The sequence below is a fragment of the Macaca nemestrina genome, chromosome 4, assembly GCF_043159975.1.
Source record: "Macaca nemestrina isolate mMacNem1 chromosome 4, mMacNem.hap1, whole genome shotgun sequence".
Lineage (NCBI taxonomy): Eukaryota > Metazoa > Chordata > Mammalia > Primates > Cercopithecidae > Macaca > Macaca nemestrina.
This window is the reverse complement of record NC_092128.1, coordinates 19,027,469-19,050,457: the sequence shown is the minus strand read 5'-3', so window position 1 is coordinate 19,050,457 and position 22,989 is coordinate 19,027,469. Positions and strand designations below refer to the sequence as shown.

Sequence of the window (22,989 nt, the reverse complement as noted above, 5' to 3'; positions counted from 1 at the left end):
CAGTTATTTCTAGAAAATCAACAGAATGGGGTGCACTATGCTCATTCCTGATATAACAAATGCCAAAAACCTCATTAATCCGTGACAACATACAATAGTTACCACAAAAGAATAATATTGAGAGTGTATTAGTTATCTATTGCTGTGTAACAAAATTACCCCAAAACTTAGTGTAAAACAAACCTTTGTTAGCTCATTGTTTCTGTGGGTCAGGAATCCCGGCATGGCTTAGCTGAGTGCAGAGGCTGAGTCCAGAGGGACTGAGAGCTGAGTCTAGAGGGATCAATGTGTCTTGGAGTAGTAGTCAAACTGCTGGGCTGATCTGTGGTCTCATCTGAAGGCTTGAGTGGGGGAAGATCTGCTTCTAAGCCTTGTCACATGGTTATTAGCAGGATTCAATTCTTAATGGTCTTTAGAAGATAAGAATCTTGTACTGTGTCCTTCAGTCAGTGGGGATCTACAAAGGTTTCAGCAAAGCATCACTGAAATAAGTATTTTTGGAAGATCTGACCAGGCATGATGGCTCATGCCTGTGATCCCAGAACTTCAAGAGGCCAGAGTGGGAGGATCGCTTGATTCCAGGAGTTCAAGACTGACTTGAGCAACACAGGGAGACCCTGTTTCTACAAAATATTTTAAAAATTAGCCCACTGTGGTTGTGTGTGTCTGTAGTCCCAGCTATTAATACTTGAGGGCCTGAGATAGGAGGACAGCTTGAACCCAGGAGGGCAAGGATGCAGTGAGATGTTATCATGCCACTGCACTCCAGCTTGGTTGACAGAGTGGGACTCTGTCTCAAAAGAAAAGAAAAGAGGCCAGGAGGCTCTTTCAAAAAACTTTCTTTAGTACACCTGGGTGTCAGGCTCCGTTGAAGTCCTAAGACTACAAAGATGCTTAAGCTATAGTCTTTTTTCTCAAGAAGCAAGATGACAACCATATTCCAGGTGACAGGTAGCAACACCTGAACTAGGAGGTGACTGAGGAGATAAAGATGAAGGAACAGATGCAAGAAAGGAAGCAATGTTAACATGATGAGGTGAGAACAGATGGCTCCAATGGGGAGTTGTCCCTGAGGAACAAGAAAAGAGGAGAGAATGATTCTAGTAGTCCAAACCAGTCTTGGAGGATGGATCCCTCCAGAGGACAACTACCATGTTTGCACCACTCCCTGCCTTCTTTGCCAAGTGTTTTACATATTTTGTTTCTAATCTTTGTCACAACTCCGCAAGGGAGGTATTATTTTCATTTTTGCAGATGAGGAACTAGACTCGGTGAGGTTAGGCAACATACCCAAGATCACACAGCTAGAAAGTGTCAGAGGGAGGAAACCTACTGATTTGCAGTGCCTTTGAGTATTTGCTATGCTTGGGGCAAGTATTCTCCAACAAGGTCGAAATCTTACACTCAAGGAAGGAAACTCAGTGATGACATTCTGGGGGTCACCCAAAATGAGAGGAGAAGAAGACCTTTGAGCAGAAACTCTCAGCCCTTCTTGGTCATTACTCTCTTTACCCACTCATCAGGCCCTCCCTCCTTTTAGAATTCACTCTATTGCCCTCTGTCTGCACCTTGACTCAAAATTTCACAGACACAGTTGATAGAAAATCCATTTAAAAAAAAAAAAAAAAAAAACTGGTGCCCATCAATGACAGACTGGATAAAGAAAATGTGGTACATATATGGCATGGAATACTATGCAGCCATATAAAGGGACTAGATTATGTCCTTTGCAGGGACATGGATGGAGGTGGAGGCCATTATCCTCAGCAAACTAACACAGAACAGAAAACCGAACACCACATGTTCTCACTTACAAGTGGGAGCTGAACAATGAGAACACATGAACATAGGGAAGAGACAACACACACTGAGGCCTATTGGGGGGTGGGGGGAGGAAGAGCATCAGGATAAATAGCTAATGCATGTGGGGCTTAATACCCAGGTAATGGGTTGATAGGTGCAGCAAACCACCATGGCACACATTTACCTATGTAACAAACCTGCATGTCCTACACATGTATCCTAGAACTTAAAATTTTAAAAAACTGAATACTTTAATTATATAATAATCTCCAGGTTATGCAGAACCTTCCTTCCTTCCTTGGGGAATTTGCTTCTCAGGATGGGGATGGTGATTTCCCCTGAATGGTTACCACTGGTTACCAGAGAGCTGCTTGGCCTCACACTGGGCATCACATCTACAGGCACAACCAATGTGAGAGGTGAGAGGAACGAAATGGGAAACTTTCTCCCCTAGCTTGGTAGCTGCACTGTGACCCCTATCTTTGTCAGCTTGGGTTGTCATAACCAAATACCATTGAGTGGGTGGCTTAAACAACAGACTTTTTTTTTTTTTTTTTTTTTTTTTTTTTTTTTTTTTTGAGATAGAATCTCAATCTGTCGCCAGGCTAGAGTGCAGTGGCACGATCTTGGCTCACTGCAACCTCCACCTCCCAAGTTCAAGTGATTCTCCTGCCTCAGTCTCCCGAGTAGCTGGGATTACTGGCACGTGCCACCATATCTGGCTAATTTTTGTATTTTTAGTAGACATGAGGTTTCACCATGTTGGCCAGGCTAGTCTTGAACTCCTGACATCAAGTGATCTACCTGCCTTGGCCTCTCAAAGTGCTGGGATTACAGGTGTATCCCACTGTGCCCAGTCCAGACATGTATTTTCTCACAATTTTGGAGGCTGGGTGCCAGCATTGTTGGTTTCCAGTGAGGCCTCTCTTTCTGGTTTGTAGGTAGCCGCCAGCTTGCTGTGTGCTCACAAGACCTGTTCTTTGTGCATGAGAGAGACAGAGAGAGAGGGAGAGAGAACAAGCATGAGTGCTCTGGTGTCTCTTATTATAAGGACACCAATCCTATTGGATCAGGGCCCCATCCTTGTGACTTTATTTAACCTTAATTACTTCCTTAGAAGCCCTAACTCCAAATACAGCTACACTGGGAGTTGGGTCTTCAATGGATGAATTTTGAGGCGACTGAAACATTCATAAATCCCTTTTTAAAAACCTGATAACATTAATATTTTATCTGATTATAAGGGTAATGCATGTGCATTGTGAAAAATTTGGAATAAAACAAAAAATAAAAATCACTCATTATCCCATGAAGAAGATGAAATGTAACAACCAAATGAGTCTTTTAGTAAGATCTGAGTGATAATAGCATTGTGTATTCATCTGTGCATGTGTGTGTGCACATGCCACGTTTGCCTGCTTGTTCAAAAATCTAGGAGAAGAACTGCAGGGTTTGTGGATTGTATAAAGATTATGCAAGCCCATCAAAGAGAGCTTTTGTTTGTATGCAACTCATGTAAAAGTAAATATTCCGTAACTGCTGTGTAAAATGCAAAGAAGAAAACCTGAAATAATGGCTATTGGCCAACATACAGATTATGCTCTGCTGTCTTATAATATTTTCTCTGCATTGCTTTTTAAAACATTTTTCATATTACATGCCCCATCTCATATCACATTAACCCAAATAAAAATGTCATTATCCATTCAGTTCGACAGACAGCAGGCAGAGCATAGCAGAAAATTACAGTCACGTCAGGCAGCAACAAAGGATTCTAATCAAAGGCACGTAGAAGACCCGATGGTGGGCAGCTGGCCTGGGCTCCCTTTCGCACTGTCCAGGAATATGTTTGGATTCAGAATGGGTGGCCCCCTCTTTATACACAGGGCTTGCCTCTGAAGAGTTGTGTGTAAATCACATTTTATGTTCCCTCTCTTTTGTTATGTTAAGAAAGCTTCAAGCTTGATATCTAAAAAGACTTCCTTTCAAACAGTACATATCTATATATGTATAGATAGATAGATAGATAGATAGATAGATAGATAGATAGATAGATTTTTTTTTTACCATGTTACTATTCCTCTGAAATAAATCTAAAAGGTATTTAGGTTTATGGGATTTTATTAAACTAGGGTTCACTTGTACCACTAAACTTATTAAGATAATTGAAGGAAGATAACCAGTAAAGCTAGTCATAAAAATGTGGCTTAGACTGTACTGACTTCTCCAACGTTAAGGGTAGACTGAGACTTCTTGGAAGTTGGAGCCCAGAGGCCATTTTAAGTGACCCATTTACATACCCTTTTGCACTGATGGATTATTAAATCGATGGTTTGTGCGAATTTAGAAAAGCATGCAGTAGTCATGAAGCATCAACACAGAGATACTAAGAATAAATCAGGATAGTCATACTTATTTTTCTCTTTTGAGTGGACTTCCAGGTAGGTAGATGAGGTAAATCACATTTCTGTTTCTGCAAATCATTTGACAAAGTCTTCCCCAGCTGACTCATCAGTAAAGTGGTGCCTGGCTGAGTATTTACTTAGGTGCATGCAAAGGTAGCCCAAGAGCCAAAAACAGTGATGATGAATGATTCTGTGGCTACCTATAATAGCTGTCCAGTGGAGGGCCACAAGGGTCTGCACCGGGGCCCGTCTACAGACTGACCAACTGAAGGAAGGCTTAGAAGGCACACTTACTAAATTTCAGACAGAATGAAGAAAGAATAGCCAGTGTTGCAGGTGCTGGGATTTTTCTTTTCTTTTCTTCTTTTTTTTTTTTTTTTTTTTTGAGATGGAGTCTTTCTCTGTCACCCAGGCTGGAATGTAGTGATGCAATCTTGGCTCACTGCAACCTCCACCTCCCGGGTTCAAGCGATTCTCTGAGTAGCTGGGATTACAGGCACCTGCCACCACACCCAGCTAATTTTTATATTTGTAGTAGAGAGGAGTTTCACTCTGTTGGCCAGGCTGGTTTCAAACTCCTGAATTCAAGTGATCCGCCTGCCTTGGCCTCCGAAAGCACTGAGATTACAGACATGAGCCACCACGCCTGGCCAGGTAATGGGATTTTAATGAGTGAACACATCTTTTGCTCCCCAATAGTGTTCAAATACCCCACGCTCCAAGCTCTGTGGCTTTATGAACAGCAAATCCATTTTCCCAAGATGGCCCTCCCTCCATGAGCCTTGGCAACAGGGGACTCATGCGTCTCATATGCTCTGCCGTCTCTCCACTTGGGTGTGTTATGCTCTGAACGTTCTGCTCCTTGAGCTGTTGTTCAGCCGTCCGTAGCGCTGTCCAGGCCATTGCCCCTGCCTTGGTTACCGCCTCCACGTGGCAGCCTTCATGCAGCCATTGCAGCTCTGACCTACAGGACCCCCTCACCCGCCATCTACAGGACCCACTCCTTCAACAGAAGAGTTGGGCCCCTGGTGACACAATTCTTCCCTTACACCCAGAGCCTGTGGGACTGACTCGGAGGAAACTGCAGAGGAGAGGGGTCCTATAAAATTGCATGTCCTCCCAACATCCCGTCAATAGCCACCCAGCCACCCAGCTGTCCCACTCTACCAGGTGTCTCCAAGCACCTGAATATTCCAGAGAAGTTAAGAGATCGTTCTGCTCAGAACACAAGGCAGGACAACTAATGCCTTTCTAATGAATGGGCCCTAAAAAATCGAAGTAGCAATTGTACATGGTTATCATCCATGGAAAAAGACCTTGTGGTTTTCATTAACCTGAAACTCAATATTTGCCTGCATTGTTTGTCTTCTAAAAAAGTCAACATAAACCTGGCTTTGCAATTGACGTGTAGGGTACAGATCTCAGGAAGTGATTCATTTACCATACACCAGTCCACACTTGAAATACTGTGTTCCACTTATGAGGCCACCTTTAGGAGTGACCCTGATAAAGATGAGAGCAATAAGGCAGGAGAGGTGTGTGCAAGCCATATGGTTCAGCCCCCCATTGAAAGTTTGGGGGCAGCCAGGCACAGTGGCTCACGCCTGTAATCCCAGCACTTTGGGAGGCTTCAGTGGGCGGATCACAAGGTCAGGAGGTCGAGATCAGCCTGACCAACATGGTGAAATCCCATCTCTACTAAAAAAAAAAAAAAAAAAAAAAAGAAATACAATTAGCCAGGCGTGGTGGCACACACCTGTAATCCCAGTTACTTGGGAGGCTGAAGCAGGAGAATTGTTTGAACCCAGGAGGCAGAGGTTGCAGTGAGCCAGGATTACGCCACTGCTCTCCAGCCTGGGCAGTGGAGCAAGAGTCTGTCTGAAGAAAAAAAAAAAATAGAAAGAAAGAAGGAAGGAAGGAAGGAAGGAAGGAAGGAAGGAAGGAAGGAAGGAAGGAGAAAGAGAGAAAAGAAAGAAAGGATGGGAACAGTTGTCTAGGAGAAGACGGGGAGCAGATAAGACAGGTACCTGCTGTCTGAGCGTTGAAAGCACTGTCACAAAGAAGAGAACAGAAATGAAACCAGCAAAAGATTGTTAGACGAAGTCAGATTTTGCCTCAGTACAACAACATACCTTCTGACAAGCAGATTAACTTTATAACTTTTCCCAGTGCCTCAAGACTTTAAGACGAAGGAGTGGGTATTACATAATCAGTATGATTCAATGATTCGTTCATTCACTTAACAAATAATTACTATGTGCCAGGCGCTGTTCTAGGTGCTAGGATTATAAAAATGAAGAAACAGACTAAAATCTCCCTGACCTCAAGAACTTAATATTCTAGTGTCAAAATTATCAAACCTAAACATAGATTACATTTTATGTCTTCCGTGAGAAATGCTCAGAACGATGTATTAGAGCACGTTGCTTTAGCTGTGATGCTATTCTACAATGGGCACCGAACAAAATAATGCTGCTTGGTATTTTCAGCTTGGCCTTTTAATCATGCAAGAGAGAATAAAAGGTCACATGGGTGGCCGGCAGGCTCCACAAAGAATTCCGCCCACCCGTTTGTTGAAGCTGAGGGGTATCTATGTGAATCTTCATTATGCCATTCCACCTTTCTGTGTAGGTTAGGAATTTTCTAACATAAAAGCATTTTCCTATTAAAAAAAAGAAACCTAACAATTGCCCTGTGTGGGCATAGGAGGCATCTTGAAGCCAAGGTTTTCCCAGTATTCAAAAGCTTAGTGGCTTAAGCACAAACGAATAACCGTCCATCAGGAATGCTCTATAAATAATTTCTGTGTTAAATAAGAAGTTGTAATGGATGACCTTAGGTTCCTTTGGATACTAAGATTCAGTATTCTAGTGAAAGATCTAAAATACAATTGGAACACACAAGCGTAAACTCGGGTAATTCCAGGGATAGGGCATATGGATTAGGCTTTCTTTGCTCGCTAATGCGAACCCAATGTCATGAAACTGAGCACTGATTCTCAGTTTTGTCTAAGCACTTAATAATCGTTTTCAAAATTATTTCACCGTATTCACTGTAAATCTGTTCTTCTTTTTTGCTTCCAAAGATAAAAAATGCTTAAGCTAAAATAGACATTTAGAGCTATTGTATTTCATGAATATTTGCAAATTTTAGGATCTTCCTCTTGAATCTTAGCTGTGTGAAAAATATCTTCCAAACCGTGTTCATTTTCCCAGAAAGCACCACATATAACCTCTTCATCTGCAGCCAATTTAGGTGTACTCCCGGCATGGTGCCCTAATTACACCTTTGTTATCCATTATCAGATGACTCCCCTCATCAGCCAAGCCTGCGACCTTCTCCTGGCTCATTTAAAACGCTATGCAGAATCTGGGGACGCATTTGACATCCAGAGGTAAGGCTGCTGCATTACAGATGAGAAATCGAGTTTTTGAATCACTGCTTCTTGTAACTGTCCATAATTGCTGGACAATTACCTTGGGACTAGCAAACAGTGGAAACGCTAGAAGCTCATAAAAGCATGGATGGACTGATTAATAAACAGAAAAGAAACCCACTTAACATGGGAAAGAAATGTGAGCAGAGCCAGGGGATGTGCGTCCTGTTGAACCTGTGGATGGATCCACCCTCTGACCTCCACAGACCCAGGAACAGGCAGGACAGGCCTGCGCCAAAGGACAGGGACGGGGGCGGGGGAAGTTCAAGCATTTTCACTTCAAGAAAAACTGTGATGCACCTCAGCCCAGAAGCCATGACTTAGTGGTGGACACCAAATTTAAATAACTGATTATCTGGCTTTTCATCATTTTGTAACTAAAAGGTTTTTATTTTAAATAAACACCTTTAGTCTAAGTTTGTCCAACCCACAGCCCGCAGACCACAAGCAGCCCAGGATGGCACTGAATGTGGCCCAACACAAATTTATAAACTTTCTTAAACATTGTGAGATTTTTTTGCAGTTTTTTTTTCTCATCAGCTATCGTTAGTGTTACGGTATTTTATGTGTGGCCCAAGACAATTCTCCTTCTTCCAATGTGGCCCAGGCAAGCCAAAAGATTTGGCCACCTTTGCTTTAGTCATTTTATGCCAAATCATGGCTTACAGCAGATAAAGAATAAAGTGGGATGGTGAATCATCCAGAAATTGACTCATTATTATCATTGCTAATCAAATAATAACATAATCATCACCAACACTAGTATTGCACCAGTTTACACGGTCTTTTCGTCCACATTCTCTCTGATTATTATAGGATGCATGAGTTGGTTAAAGATAAGGTGGCCTCATCAGCTATAAAAGCAAAGTAAATAACCCTTAAGATCCTTAAATCTTCACCCATCAGGATCAGATGAAATCACGTTCAGCAGTCTCATTCTTGTTTTCACTCTAGCAGGGAAACGTATAATCAATTGTAGAAATGTTTTCAATAAAAGCAGTGCAAATTTTAAAAGTCATTTGGAAATGTCATGTATTCCTTAATGATAAGTTAGTGGTTATAGAACTTATGTACAAGAAGAGTTAAGTGTGTGCCTACACTGAGAACAAAAATTGGCCTTTTAATTGTAAAAAGATATTAATAACCCAGTTTTTAGCTTTTTGGGAAAGAACTTAATCTGACTACTCCTATAAGAGAGCAAAAAGGAATCTTTCGAGTTTAAAATGGCCTTTTGAGGGGGCAGCTTTCCCAAAGCCTAAGAGGTTAAATTTTCTGGCGCTCCTGCCAGACACTTTTCCTTCTGTTTGTTTCTAAAGTGCAATGTATGTTTTATGTAATAATATACAGATGTTCATGAAGCCTGCCTTAAAGTTGGCCTTGTATTTATTTGAGTGCTAAGAGCCCTTGCTTTTTGTTTGTTGCTATTAAGAAAACTGTAAAATCATTAAGAGGAAGAGGGAGACAAAGTTAATAAAGCTAGATAATTAGGTTGTTAATTCATCAATGACAATTTGATGTCTATCAATTAATCATTAGATTCTGGCCTGAGCTGGGCTGTGCGGAGCTTTGAGTACAGCATGTAGGCGTTCGGTCACCTGTCTGCTCTCCTTCCTAGGGAGGAAAATGTAAAGTGTCCTTCTTAGTACTTGGCTGTGTTCTGGTTGACCGCGGCTGCCTGAAGCTCGAAGGTGGAAGAGGCGGTGCCCTCCTCCCCTCCCAGGTCTTTGTTTAGATGAGCTGGCTACCAGGTCTTCCTGTCTCCCCGCGCTCTGCCGTCACTGCTCAGAGTGCCCCATCCAGGAGCCCCTCTCCCTCCACCTCACCACAGATCTGCAGAAGCTCCTCTTCCTTCCGGGCACGTCTGCAGGGCTGGGTGAGCCATCATAGGCAATTCAGGCCCTCCTCCTCTGGAGTGGGGCATTGTGGGTAGCCCCTGCCAGAGTCCTTTCAAATCCCTGTGTTCCCATCTCCCGTAGGTGCTACTGCAATTACACCACAGATGTGGTTGCCAGCGTCGCCTTCGGCACCCCGGTGGACTCCCAGCAGGCCCCTGAGGATCCCTTTGTGAAACACTGCAAGCGTTTCTTCGAATTCTGCATCCCCAGACCTATCCTGGTTTTACTCTGTAAGTGCAGCTGTAGCCCGGGACGCTGCGATGACTCCAGCAAGTCGGGCAGACCCTATGACAGCTGGGGCGGCTTTTGGGGCTCTGTCCCCGCCACTGGGAAAGGGCACTCGGGGTGTTCCCCTGCAGAGGCTTTGTCTTATGGAGCCACCGGGTTCCTCTTGCCACCCGCCTAGAGCCACTTATTCCCAGTGCTGTAGCCCTGGCATTGGTGGTAAGTGGTCCACCGCCATGGTGAGAACAGTGGGGACGCACCGTGTTAGGCACTGGGTGTGCGTTGCCTCACTTAGTCCTAGTAATCACCCTATGAGAAAAATCTTCTTGTCCCTATTTCTCAGGTGAGAAACAGGCCTAGAAAGGCCGAGCTGAGACTGGAACCCAAAGCCTTTCATTTCCTAGGGCACCTTTCTTTCCTCCAACAAAATCCTCTTCACAAGACTTCTCCACTTGAAGCCCAATACACAGAAATCCTGTGTGGTGGATGAGGAGTAGGTTACCCAATGCATGGGGACTGGTCTATTTATTTTATTTTATTTTTTACTACTTTTTTTTTTTAGATGGAGTTTCACTCTTGTTACCCAGGCTGGAGTGCAGTGGCACGATCTTGGCTCACTGCAACCTCCTCCTCCTGGGTTCAAGCGATTCTCCTGCCTCAGCCTCCTGAGTAGCTAGGATTACAGGCATGCAGCATCACGACCAGCTAATTTTATATTTTTAGTAGAGACAGGGTTTCTCCATGTTGGTCAGGCTGGTCTCAAACTCCCGACCTCAGGTGATCTGTCCACCTCGGCCTCCCAAAGTGCTGGGATTACAAGCGTGAGCCATCGCACTGGGCCTTATTTTATTTTTATTGTAGAAGTGAGATTTTTGCCCTCTGGCCAATTCTAGCATCTTCTTGCCTTTATAGGAGCATTGATGTGTTATGATTGGTATTGATTATTGCCATGATTTCTAACCATTCTGCTGGGCTGGTAAATTCCATTCATTCCTTGACCAGTTTCATTCCCATTTCTGAGCCAATGTCCACTGGAGCCCCTGTCACCCCACTGGCTCCACCCTGAAATCGTGGGCAGAGTCACTCTGAGTGTCCAGCAGTCTCTTCCTTCACCCTTTCCACCGCTCCTGGAGGCAGCCCAGGCTGCATCTGCACCTTGTGCCTCAACCATGGCCCAGGCCCGTGGGGCAGGTGGCTCAGTTGTGCCATCCTTTCTATTCCACCTCTCTGCCTCTGCAGGGCCCTCCTGCTGCTGTGTCGCATTGGTTCGGACTCTGGCTCTTGAAAACGGGCCCGTGCATTCTGAGAGCATGTGTGTCTGGAGATGTTCTCCCCAGCCCAGCCCCCATAGAGCCCGGTGCAGGGTGAATCCACCATGGAAACTGAGAAGCTGAACCCAGCCAGTGCCCCTCTCCAGGGCAGATGAAGCGTCCCTGACCCTGGCAGCCCAGTCCCCAGCACATGGCAGCAAGGGGGCCCATGCTGCACCCAGGGGCCGGCAAGGGAGGGACCCACCGCAGCGACAGCCAGTATCCTTGTCAGCAGCTGCAGTGGCAGCTCTTGGGAACAATTCAGGAGGTCGTTCTGGGGACAATTATCCACAAGAAAAAAAATGCAAATGACCAGAAAGTTTGTAAAAAGTACATCAGCTTCCACCACTTGCTAAGGCTTGAAACAGCCTGTAATCCTTTCTCTCTTGATGAAGTACGAAGACCTTAAGCTCCATCCCCGGGACCTGAAACATTAATTTGTAAGGGTGAACTTGACCTCTTGAGGGCCAGATGGAAGTGCAGACTTGATTAATTGCACAGATGTTTATTGAGTGCTTACTATGTGCCAGGAATGGTGAGGAGTACCGAGAGGGAGTGAGACATCGCCCTGCTCTCAGAAGCAGCAGTGCGGCGGGGAGGGCAGGACTCAAAAATGGCTCCGATTCCAGGCCCGCTTTCTCTTCCCAGGAACAGGCGTCTAATGGCCCTGGTTTATTATCACCCCCTTTTCAATGCCACTTTTGTTTTTCTCTTTCAAGTATCATTTCCATCCATAATGGTCCCACTGGCCCGGATTTTGCCCAATAAGAACCGAGATGAACTGAACGGCTTTTTTAACAAACTCATTAGGAATGTGATTGCCTTGCGGGACCAGCAAGCTGCCGAAGAGGTAACGTATTTTAATAGGACACAGCCTCGAAATGGAATGGAGCTGACTTTGGCATCACTGTCTCGGTTCTTTCCCTTCCCTCTCAGCCCCGCACATCACACCGTGCTATCCTTCAGCAATCCACCACTTACAACTTCCAGGGACAGTGGAGAGAACAGAGGAAGGTTGAAGAAGGTCAGACAAGAAAGGGAGGGTGGGACGGCAGAGAGGAGCCTAGAGCAATGTGTATGTCCTTTGACACAGACAGGTAGAATTAAAGCCGCCCCCAAAACTCTCTCTCTAATGCAAGCATCACCCTAAGCACAGGTTAGAGCAGCCCAGAAGAATTTTCTGGGTAAATGTGCCCACATGCAATTTTCATGAGCACATTCTTTATATTGAAAACCCAGCAAGATGGGTTTTCATGTTCCAGCATGAACAGCATGCTTATTAGAGAGTTCGGCAACTGTCAGTCAACCCCACACAATTCATGTGAGACCTAGCATTTTCTTTCCTCCTTGCAGATTTACACTATGCATGGCACATAGTAGGAATCAAGTAAATATTTGTTGATTGAACTTGGTTAAAATAGAAAGAGGAGTTTTCAGTGGGAAGAAAGGCATTTCAATACTGGATATGCGTATGCATGTGTAAATCTGGGCTTTAAAGCCCTTGTCGCATTAAAGAAAGTTACTAAAAAGAAAAAACAGGGCTGAAATGGCTTTTCCTTAGCTGACTCGTGCAAGATGCAACTTGAAAAGGGTTGTCTCAAAGACTGGATGGCTCAGAGGAATTGGTGAGGTCCAATTGTGAAGGCATTGGCCTGGAATGAAATCACGGGTCAATTAGTGGCTTGATACACTGGGCAGCCTTGGGCAGCAACCGTGTCCTGTGCAGCTTCACACCCTGAGAACTGTGCAGCAAACGTGTCTAGATCCAGAAGGCATGGGAAGGTATAGGCAAGCTTGCAGCCCCCTCAGCCCACACCACTGTGAACTCAACTCGCATGTCCTTGGAGGTGTGGGAAGAAGCAGCTTAACTGGCATCCCTGGCCCGGCTCTGAGGCCTAAAAGGACAGAACATTCTGATCCAGGTTCATGTGTCTCCGCAGAATGAGGATGGAGCCGGGGGAGGAGGGATAAAGAAATAACCATTTTCAACCTTCAACATCGCTACGAAGGGCCACCTTTTGAGAGTGTTCACACACACACACACACACACGTGCGCGCACACACACACACACAGACACACACACACACAGACACACACACACACAGACACACACACACAGACACACACACACACGCACACACACAGACACATGCACACACACGCACACAGACACACGCACGCACACACACACACACAGACACACACACAGACACACGCGCACACACACACACAGACACACGCACACACACACACAGACACACGCACAGACACACACACACAGACACACACACACACGCATCCCTAGCCTGGCTGTGGAATCAGGCTAAAAAATTTAAAACTGTTGCACCGAATGACTTACTAAGAGGTGAGAGGTTATTAAAGATCCAATTACTGGGATTGCCTAGAGCTTTTCCTTTTATAAACTCTAGTGCCATTTGTTTCAAACAATGAGCTGATCTGAGAAAAGCCTCCCAACCACAAATCCAGGACAGCCATGTCAAGACAGAGCTATACGGTTACTAAGAAAACTTGCTTTAAAACCATCTAAAGTCTGTATACATTCCATCAAGCAGATGTGTGTTTGCGCAGTGAAAATGTGGCACAGATGTTAAAAGGTAAATATTTTTCTAAGCTCTAGCCGATGGGTGGATTAGACACCTACATCTATCAGGGTGCATATTTTCCTTGGATAGGACCATAAACCAGCACCGTTTCAGTCCTCAGTGGGCAGTGTTCAGATAGCCTCCCTGATGCAGTGTGAATAAAAGAAACCCATCTATACTAATGTTCCTCTCCAGCGCACGGGCCTTAGAGAGTGGCCTTTCCTCTGGCCTCTGTAGCTGGAGGTTAAGACAGATTTCTGCAAGACTCTGACAGCCCTTTAGCAGCCTGTCTGGGCTGGGATAAGAGGAAAGGATGCTGGCTGCAGTTTTGCCCGTGGAAAAATACCCAGTGCAGAGGTAGCTGTGCCCTCCCTCCCATCATTACTCCTACACCACCTCAGCAAAGCCACAGCCAAGCCTCAGGGACCACAACGGTATCATACCCCGAGGAGTTTCAGAGGGACTGACTGAGAGGTCTGGGGGTGCTCTGGGGTCCTGTGCTGGTGTCCCAGAGCTGAGGGAGCAAAGCATGCTCACTTCCCCTGCGTGCCATCTTACCTGACCCTGCCCCAGCTCTGCTCCATAGAAGCAGGGCCAGTAGTGGGACCACACCAGCACCCAGACATTGACCAAGCAGCAGAAAGGAAGCTGGAGAAAGCCAGCCCTTGAGGATGTCATTTGAAAATCAGAACGAGCAGGGCCAGGGTGGAATGAAGCCACCAACTACCCCTGACCCTTCACCATTTTCTTAGCTACTACAACCCAGCAAGCTGATGGGAAGCTGAGGCCTTGCTTCTTTAGACTCAAGGTCTGTGGCGCCTGTAGTCTTAACCTTGAGCACTGCTAGGATCCCAGTAGGCACCTTCCAAAGTCACAAGGCTGGGGCGCAGTAGAGCTACAAAAGTGTCAGCATCCAAGATCCCCGCTCTAAAGAGCATGCACTTGTCATCAAACTCAACACACCCATCCTCCAAATGCATGCACTGCATTACGTTTTTATCTGTTGAGTCATGGACTGCACATCTAACATGTGCTCAGCACAAAACTAGGCACGGTGTCAGGGGTTGAGGGTGGGGACCTGCCCTGGAATTGCTTATAATCTTATGGAGGAGAAAAAGCAAACACACAAGAAACAACAACAATCTTAAAAGATGGAATCATCAGGAGGCCAAGGCGGGCAGATCACCTGAGGTCAGGAGTTCGAGACCAGCCTGACCAACATGGTGAAACCCCTCCTCTACTAAAAATACAAAAATTAGCCAGGCGTGGTGGTGCACGCCTGTAATCCCAGCTACTCAGGAGGCTGAGGCAGGAAGATCACTTGAACCTGGGAGGCAGAGTTGCAGTGAGCCAAGATCATATCATTGTACTCCAGCCTGGGAGACAGAGCAAGACTCAAAAAAAAAAAAAAAAAAAAAAGATGGAATCAGACACTCATGTGTGTGGCATAGATTATTAATGCAATCAAAATTCAGAGGCCAATGAATTGAGAAAATGCTGCAACTAGCACAGTACTTTGAATGAAATTCTAATATTTTTCTGTTGGTGATTCTGATGCTCTCCTTTTGCCATTTTAGTCTCATAAACTTCAGAAAACGGAAATGTGTTGGCTGTCTTTCATGACGTTAAAGAGAATTTCAAAGAAGGGATGTTCTAGGAATAGGCTCTGTTAACACAGAGGCAATATAGAAACACTCCTATTGTTACAATAAGTAATAGTGAAAATATGAAGAATATGCAAATGACTGATAAAGGAGGTAGGGAAAATGGAAAGAAAGCTCTAACTACTTAAATGGGGGTAGGGGATTACTGAGAAAAAGAGGGAACCGATGTGAAGATCTGATATGAAGGCTAGGGGATGAAGAAGGCAAAGCCTGGAGACCTTGAAGACAGGCACCGCCAAACTAGTCCCCTCCCCTTGCCCCCACTTCTGTTAACTTTCTACTGTGTGAGCAAACCTGGTGGCTGCCCACCTAAGTTCTAAGCTGCACATAAGCGAGCAGTACAGCACATGCTTGGTTTTAAATCTATGTGATGTTTTCATTGTTTTATTGTTGGAAAACCAACCACCAACCAACAGTACCAAAATGCATAAAGTAAAAAATATAAGCCCCCTCCTGGTTTCCCTGCCTCCTCCAGCTCATTGTGAACTGTTGGGTGGGGGCATTGCTAGAAAATGTCTATGCATAGACAGATATAGGTGATGATATATTTAGTACATTTGCTGTTTTTGCAGAAACGAGAGCCACTGTGCATACTGTTCCATGACCTGCTTTGTTTTACTTACCAAAGTGGTTCAATGACTTTCAAATTAGCCCAGATAGAATGGCCTCTGCCTTGCTCAGGGCAGCAGCCCAGGCTGCTCTTCAGTGCCCCAGAACCTGCCTGACCGGTGCCATACTAAGCGACATTCAGGTGGCTTCCAGGTTCTCACCGTCCCAGATAACCCAGCAATGAGGAACCTTGTTCCTACTGAGCTCTTCAAAAGCTACACCCATCTATCTTCCTCTTTTGTTCTCCAGGAAGCCTCACTTTGCATGACTGTAAGGTCAAAATGTACATTTTCCTCCTTTTGCCCCTTAGAGGCGCAGGGACTTCCTCCAACTGGTCCTGGATGCCCGACATTCTGCAAGTCCCGTGGGCGTGCAAGACTTTGACATGGTCGGAGATGTCTTCTCCTCTACCCGATGCAAGCCGAACCCTTCCCGGCAACACCAGGCCGGGCCCATGGCCAGGCCTTTGACTGTGGACGAGATTGTGGGCCAGGCCTTCATCTTCCTCATCGCTGGCTATGAAATCGTCACCAACACACTTTCTTTTGCCACCTACCTACTGGCCACCAACCCTGACTGCCAAGAGAAGCTTCTGAGAGAGGTGGACCTTTTTAAGGAGAAACACGTGAGTACAAGTTGGGTCCAGTTACCCATGGGATATCCGTAGGACAATTGATGTTGTGTTTGTGGAAGTGAAACTTATTTTTAATAACTTGCTAATATCACATTCTAAGCTTATAAGATGAAATAGGGTCATTGTTCGGCTTCTCCCGCTCTCCGGGTTAGCAAGTGAAATGGAATGTTGAGAACGACAGTCACAACAAAAAGACAAATTGTGTGTGCACCTTCGCTGTCTGGGGTAGTCCACGAAGCCAGGCCTGGCTGGAGGAAGCTGTGGAAGCTCAGGAAGGAGTCAGGCCCAAAGGGCAGGGTTCGGGAAGGAGTTATGGCTTCCCAATATCTGACTTGGAGCTGCCAAACAGAGGGACGCAGGTGTGAGCCAGAAAAGAGAGCTAAGCTGGAAGGCAGGAGTGGACAAAAGGACAGGCCAAGCTGAAGCTGGACTGAAGACTGGAAGCTGAGGAGGAGGCTCACAAATAGAATAAGGGAAGATGGGGCCCGTCAGCGCCCAGGCCAGATTCTGGGCATTTCTTCTAGATGAGGCCCCTCTTGATCTCTTGTAGCAGATATAATGAGGGCGCTGGGCAAGACTACTTTATCACCTCATTTTTTCCTCTGGATGCTTGTGTGTGTATAACTTTGGCTCGTGAGTTGTTAAAGAGATTCATTTTTTAAACCTGTGCTTTGAAAGGAAGACCACCACAATGGAATGCTTTCTATTACGTTCTGATATGATTGCTATTACATTCACAGTTTTGGAAGGTGGTCTGTTCTGTTACTGGAACCATTAAAAAATGTTTCATACAGTGAACTGAAAACCACTTCCCAGGAAATTCTCCTTTTTTCTTCTACTGGGGAAGTAAAGGCAAAGTCAGTGTCTCTTCTTCACAGCCGTTTTTTAATATTTGAAAACTGCATTCACTGTGTCACTAATTAATTGTCTTAACTTTAGGCTCAACATGAGCTTATGGTCAACTTCAAGTTCTAAGTAGTTATGACAACTGCCACGCTGGGCCTTTCCAAACCCTGCTTACACAATTGATTTATTGAGCCTAGACGCAAGAGTTTATATTTATCCTTATTACTGTTCAAGTCAGTCAAAATAATTTTGAATCTTGATTCTGCCATCTGTTGTATTAGCAATTCCTCCAGCCTCGTGTCATCTGAGACTTACTAAGCATGTCTCCTATTTCATCCAAGTCATTGATTAAAATGTTGAACAGGACAGGACTTCCCTCCAGATTGACATTGATCCATTAATCAATATTCTTTGGGCATGGAATCTCAACAAGCCATGAATCCAAATAACCCTGCAACCCATCTTATTCTGTTTTATATGCAGTGGTTTGTGTATTTGTTCTTAAATTGAGGAAAGGGGAGAGGGAGGGACCAACGGTGACTAGGGGGCATTAGCGCAAAAGAAGTAAACCGAGCTTGAAGGGAGGCAATCTATTAGGATGCATTTAGTTGCAGATAACAGAACCCCAACCCAACTGATTTAAGCAAAACAAAAACAAAAGTAAAAACAAACAAAAAGACTCATAAATGTGTATTTCTGAGTACATTTAATTGAGCAGCTCAGGAATAGATACAGCTCCAGGTGAATCTCTGTCTAGGTCTCAGACTGGTGCACAGGTCCGTTTCTGTCTCCCCAGTTCTTGGCTGTGCTCTCTTATATTGGCCCCATACTCTGTCATGCTGTCCTCTCAAAGCCCCAAGAAGCCTGTCAAGAGTGTCTGGGACTACACACTTCCTTGCTTGTAACCAATGGAGAAGAGAGGGTGTGTGGCTTAAAATTCCCAGACAGAGTCACCCTGACGAGAATGCTTAGGTTGCTGCCCTTTTTTTTTTTTTTTTTGAGGTGAAGTTTCACTCTTGTTGCCGAGGCTGGAGGGCAATGGCACAATCTGGGCTCACTGTAACCCCCACCTCCTGGGTTCAAGCAATTCTGCCTCAGCCTTCCAAGTAGCTGGCATTACAGACATGTACCACCACAACTGGCTAATTTTGTATTTTTAGTAGAGACGGGGTTTCACCATGTTAGTCAGGCTGGTCTCGAACTCGCGACCTCAGGTGATCCGCCTGCCTTGGCCTCCCAAAATGCTGGGATTACCAGCGTGAGCCACCGCACCCGGCCCGCTGCCCATTCTTGAACCAACTCCTCTGCAGCAAGGGGAATGGGGTCCCTGATAGGCTTACACCAATCAGACTCCAGCCCTAGGTCAATCATGCTCAAGTCAATGACTGAGAACTCAGGAAGGTGACTTCTCAAAGGAAGCTTAGCATGCTGTCCCAGGAAGGCATTGGAGGGAAGCCCAGCACTCTGGTCTCAGTAAACCAGAAAGCACTTCAAATTAAGGGTTTTGAAGCATGTAAAGAGTGTCCAGCAGTGTAGTAGACACGGCAGAGGCTAGGAGAGGGGGCAGAAGCTCTAAGAGACAGAAGTCAGATCCTCATCTTGCAGGAATTCAATCACCAATTGAGAAGCAATGTTATGTCTATGAAACAATATCTTCCTTCCATACACAGGCCTGCAGAGCAGTAGAAGGCAGCAGATAATCAGGTCTAGAATGTGTGGTGTCATTTAGAGAGCCACGGGACCACAGGAGTCGATCCCACCAGCTATAACCATAGTCACATCCAGTTATGTCAATCTGCCAGGAGGACACAGCAAGTGTTTCCATTCAAAAGCCCTCACGCATGCACCTTTTACCTCTGGCACGGCCTTCACTGGCCATGACCTCAAGGAGGGTGTTGTCTCACAACACCCTGGCCTCCTTCAATGCCCCCAGCCTAGGAGCAGGGCTTTTCCTCCCAGAGGACCACATGTTAGGCCACGCGCAGTGGCTCAAGGCTATAATCCCAGCACTTTGGGAGGCCAAGGTGGGTGGATCACCTGAGGTCAGGAATTCGAGACCAGCCTGACCAACACAGTAAAACCCCATCTCTACTAAAAATATAAAATTAGCTGGGCGTGGTGGCACATGCCGGTAATCCCAGCTACTCAGGAGGCTGAGGCAGGAGAATCACTTGAACCAGGGAGGCAGAGGTTGCAGTGAGTGAAGATTGTGCCATTGCACTCCAGCCTGGGCAATAAGAAAGAAACTCCGTCTCAAAAAAAAAAAAAAAAAGGAGACCCACATGTTATTATGGGGCTGTACAGAATGTTGCAAGGCACTGAGAGCCCTTGGTCAAATAAACAGATTACAGCAGGTCAAATTTTTGAGTTTAGTGTGCATAAAACCATAAGGGAAGACTGCTTAGAATGGACATTCCAGGGTCCTGACCTCAGGGGTTCCAATTCCATAAGTCTGGGCTGGGGCCCAGGAACCCGCGTTTTATTTTTATTTTTTTGAGATGGAGTCTCGCTCTCTCGTCCAGGCTGGAGTGCAGTGGTGCAATCCTGGCTCACAGCAACCTCTGTCTCCTGAGGAACCCACGTTTTAAGTAAATGTTTCCAGTGATTCTGATACAGGTGGTCCCTGGTTCCACTTTGAGAAGACAGCCTTAGATCCTCAAGGGCTCAGATCCCGAGACCAAGAAAAAAAGCAGGGTTCAAAGCCCTCCTAAGCCATGCAAGCCCCAATGTGATTTTCTTCCTGTATGTAATAGCTGGTTGTTGGGGGGGAGTCTCTGAAAAATGGGAATATCTACAGCTGTCTTTTTCAAAACATACATTTGGTAGTCACAATAATGTTGCTTTGCATAGCCTTGCACATGGCACCCACTCAATGAATATTGGTAGGTTTTCTTTTTTTCTTTTCTTTCTTTCCTTCTTTTATTTTTTTAATTTTTTTTTTTTTTTACTATAATCAGAGCTCTGTTAATATGGGCCATCTGTCAGGACATGGAAATGCAGATTAGATGTTCACACATTAGATATTTTCCTGAAAATATTCCTGAAAATTTGCATGTAAAGTATGACTTGTTATAATTTTCCTGCTGGTTTCCATTCAACAAATATTTCTTGAGTGCCAGTTAATGCCAGACTCTGGGGCTCCAGCCCTACGCACGAGGGTGTTCTGGTCTGGCTCTTCTGTGACATCCCTGTAGAGCATCCCCATGCCTCATTAGATGGCCTTCCCTTGTATTTGTCAATGAGATTGCTTAATTTGAGCTCTAGAGTTTCTTTTCCCCGAGCAATTTCTTTCATAGCAATGCACCATGGGAATCTGATGAGAGCTACATCCCTTCCTCCAAGAAAGAGCAGATATGTGTATGGCATCAGTTCAGACTCTTCTGTGGACAGTGATAGAAAATTCAGCCCGGATTGTCTCAGGGAGCTTACTGACCTCTATAACTGAAAAGTCCAGAGGGCAGGGCTGCCTTCAGGTATGGCTTGATTCAGGGGCTCAAGCCCTGTCCAGGTTGTTCTCTCTCCCCATCTCTCAGCTCCAATTTCTCTGGGCATACTCCCTTCTCAGGCAGATCTCCCCTAGGGGTCTCAAGACAGCTGTGTAACCAGTGTTCTGAACAGTCTGAACTCAGTGAGGTACCTACTTAAAACCATTCAGTGTTTTTTTTGTTTTGTTTTGTTTTGTTTCATTTTTTTCCTTTAAATGTGCTCTGATGAATCTCCTTTCCCTGTCCATGATGATACCTTGGACAGATCTCAATGATTTCTGGTCATTTTGGGGGGCATTAAAAAGTCCAGGCCAGTATGACCCAGATGAAAACTTCAGTGTCAAATCCAACCAGTGCTCTTCTGTTCTCGTAGCTCAGGCTGACCTGTGGCCTGAGGACACTGCCCTGGGGAGGAGTGGTCGGTTTCTTCCCCTTCCTTCTATTCCTCCCCCACCCCTGCTGGTTCCCTTTCTCCTACAGGAGTGGGGCCTGTGAACGGATCCCCAAATCCTGCCTACCTGGGGCTGCCCTCAGTGCCTTCCCCAGGGGACCTCTAGTGGGGTAGATGGAAGACGTATTCAGAGGGCTCCCAGGTCTGACGTCCTCACTGCATAATTCCCTGCCAGGAAGACAGGCTCCAGCTCCTACCACCAGCTCCTGCCCCAAGGCTGCTTGGTGGGGAATCTTGGGCAGGTTACCAGCTAGATGGCTCCAGCTTCTATGCCTTTCCCAGTGTCCACCCGGCCCATGGGAAACACACAACTGGGCCACACCCACAGTGGCCACCTTCTGCCCTTCTCTTCCTCCCTCCGCCCTGCCATGTCTCTCCAAGTACTTATCCTTTGCTCTAATAGGTAAAGAGGGCACATCAGCAATTCTGCTGCATGAGCAGATGGCCAAGGAGAATGCCCCACCTCTATGAGTGGCTCTGCTGAAGACCCCCTTCCTTGGCTTGGGAGTGGGGAGGACCCTCTTCCCTAGGCCAATGACTCCTTGCTCTAAGTTTTCTTTGAATCATTCTAGTGTCTTTATAGGCTGAGGATGGGGGTAGGAGAGAGCAGGTTCAAGTTCAACAGGAAGAAGCAAGAGTCTCTTTCCTGGAAGTCTCAGCAAAAGCCTCCTGACATCTCAGTGACCTCGAGAGGGTCATGCACCCACCCCTCAACCAATCCCTGGACCCCAAGGGAATATGATCCCCTGATTGGCTTAGACCTGGGTCATGTGCCCCATCCCTGGAGTTGGTGGCTAGGTGAGGCCTTACCCGAACCACTGAGCTCTAGAGTGGAGGAGAGGTGGATCCCCAAATCGCTCTTACTAAAAGTGGGGTAAATGGCTTCTGGGTAGCCAGGAAACAGTGTGTTTGCCCACCCATGTACATAGAATCCGTGGCCCCTAGATTAGAAGCTCTCACTTCTCAATGTCCTGTTACGTGATCATGCTCACCTTCCCTCTGAACTTTTAAAATCCAGTTTGCCAAATTAGAAGGTATAAGTCCGGCAGTGTCTGGAACAGCCTGATCTTGCCTATTTCTTGCAAATCATGTGGCCACCTCATCCCAAGTTTCCTGTGATTTCTGCAGGGCCAGTCGGTCCAGCTCAGCAGTTTTGCCTTATTGCATCCTTCACCATTTGAGAAGTGAAAATGTCAGGCATGAAAGTCAATAATTCAGATTCTCTACTGTTAGCAGTTCTAAACCCCTGGCGCATATAAGGATACTCAAAGATCTTCTTCACTATCGGGGATTTGCCTCTGCGTATGCTGTCTGGCAACATCCCACCTCTCATCCCATAGGGCCTTGACTGCATTTCTCCTTTCAGGATATAGATTTTGCTTCCAGCTTCTAAAACAGTTACAATCCACTTTTTTGTTTGTTTTTGTTTGGTTTCATTTTGTTTTGTTTTTGAGACAGTCTCGTTCTGTTGCCCAGGCTGGAGTACAATGGCACAATCCTGGCTCATTGCAACCTCCACTTCCCGGGTTCAAGTGATTCTCTTGCCTCAGCCTCCCGAGTAGCTGGAATTACAGGCGTGTGCCACCACACCCAGCTAATTTTTGTGTTTTTAGTAGAGATGG

The 22,989-nt window shown here is 45.7% G+C and overlaps 1 protein-coding gene across 3 annotated transcripts in view; it reads left to right on the top strand.

Annotated features, from left to right (window-relative positions):
• TBXAS1 (thromboxane A synthase 1) overlaps window positions 1-22,989 on the top strand; it is a 196,860-nt gene that overhangs the window by 116,001 nt on the left and 57,870 nt on the right. For all 3 annotated transcript variants that reach the window (XM_011723677.3, XM_011723676.3, XM_011723679.3), the window contains exons 6-9: window positions 7,514-7,602; window positions 9,621-9,769; window positions 11,794-11,924; window positions 16,262-16,576. In XM_011723677.3, the coding sequence (XP_011721979.1) occupies window positions 7,514-7,602; window positions 9,621-9,769; window positions 11,794-11,924; window positions 16,262-16,576 (684 nt within the window). The remainder of the gene's footprint in view (window positions 1-7,513; window positions 7,603-9,620; window positions 9,770-11,793; window positions 11,925-16,261; window positions 16,577-22,989) is intronic.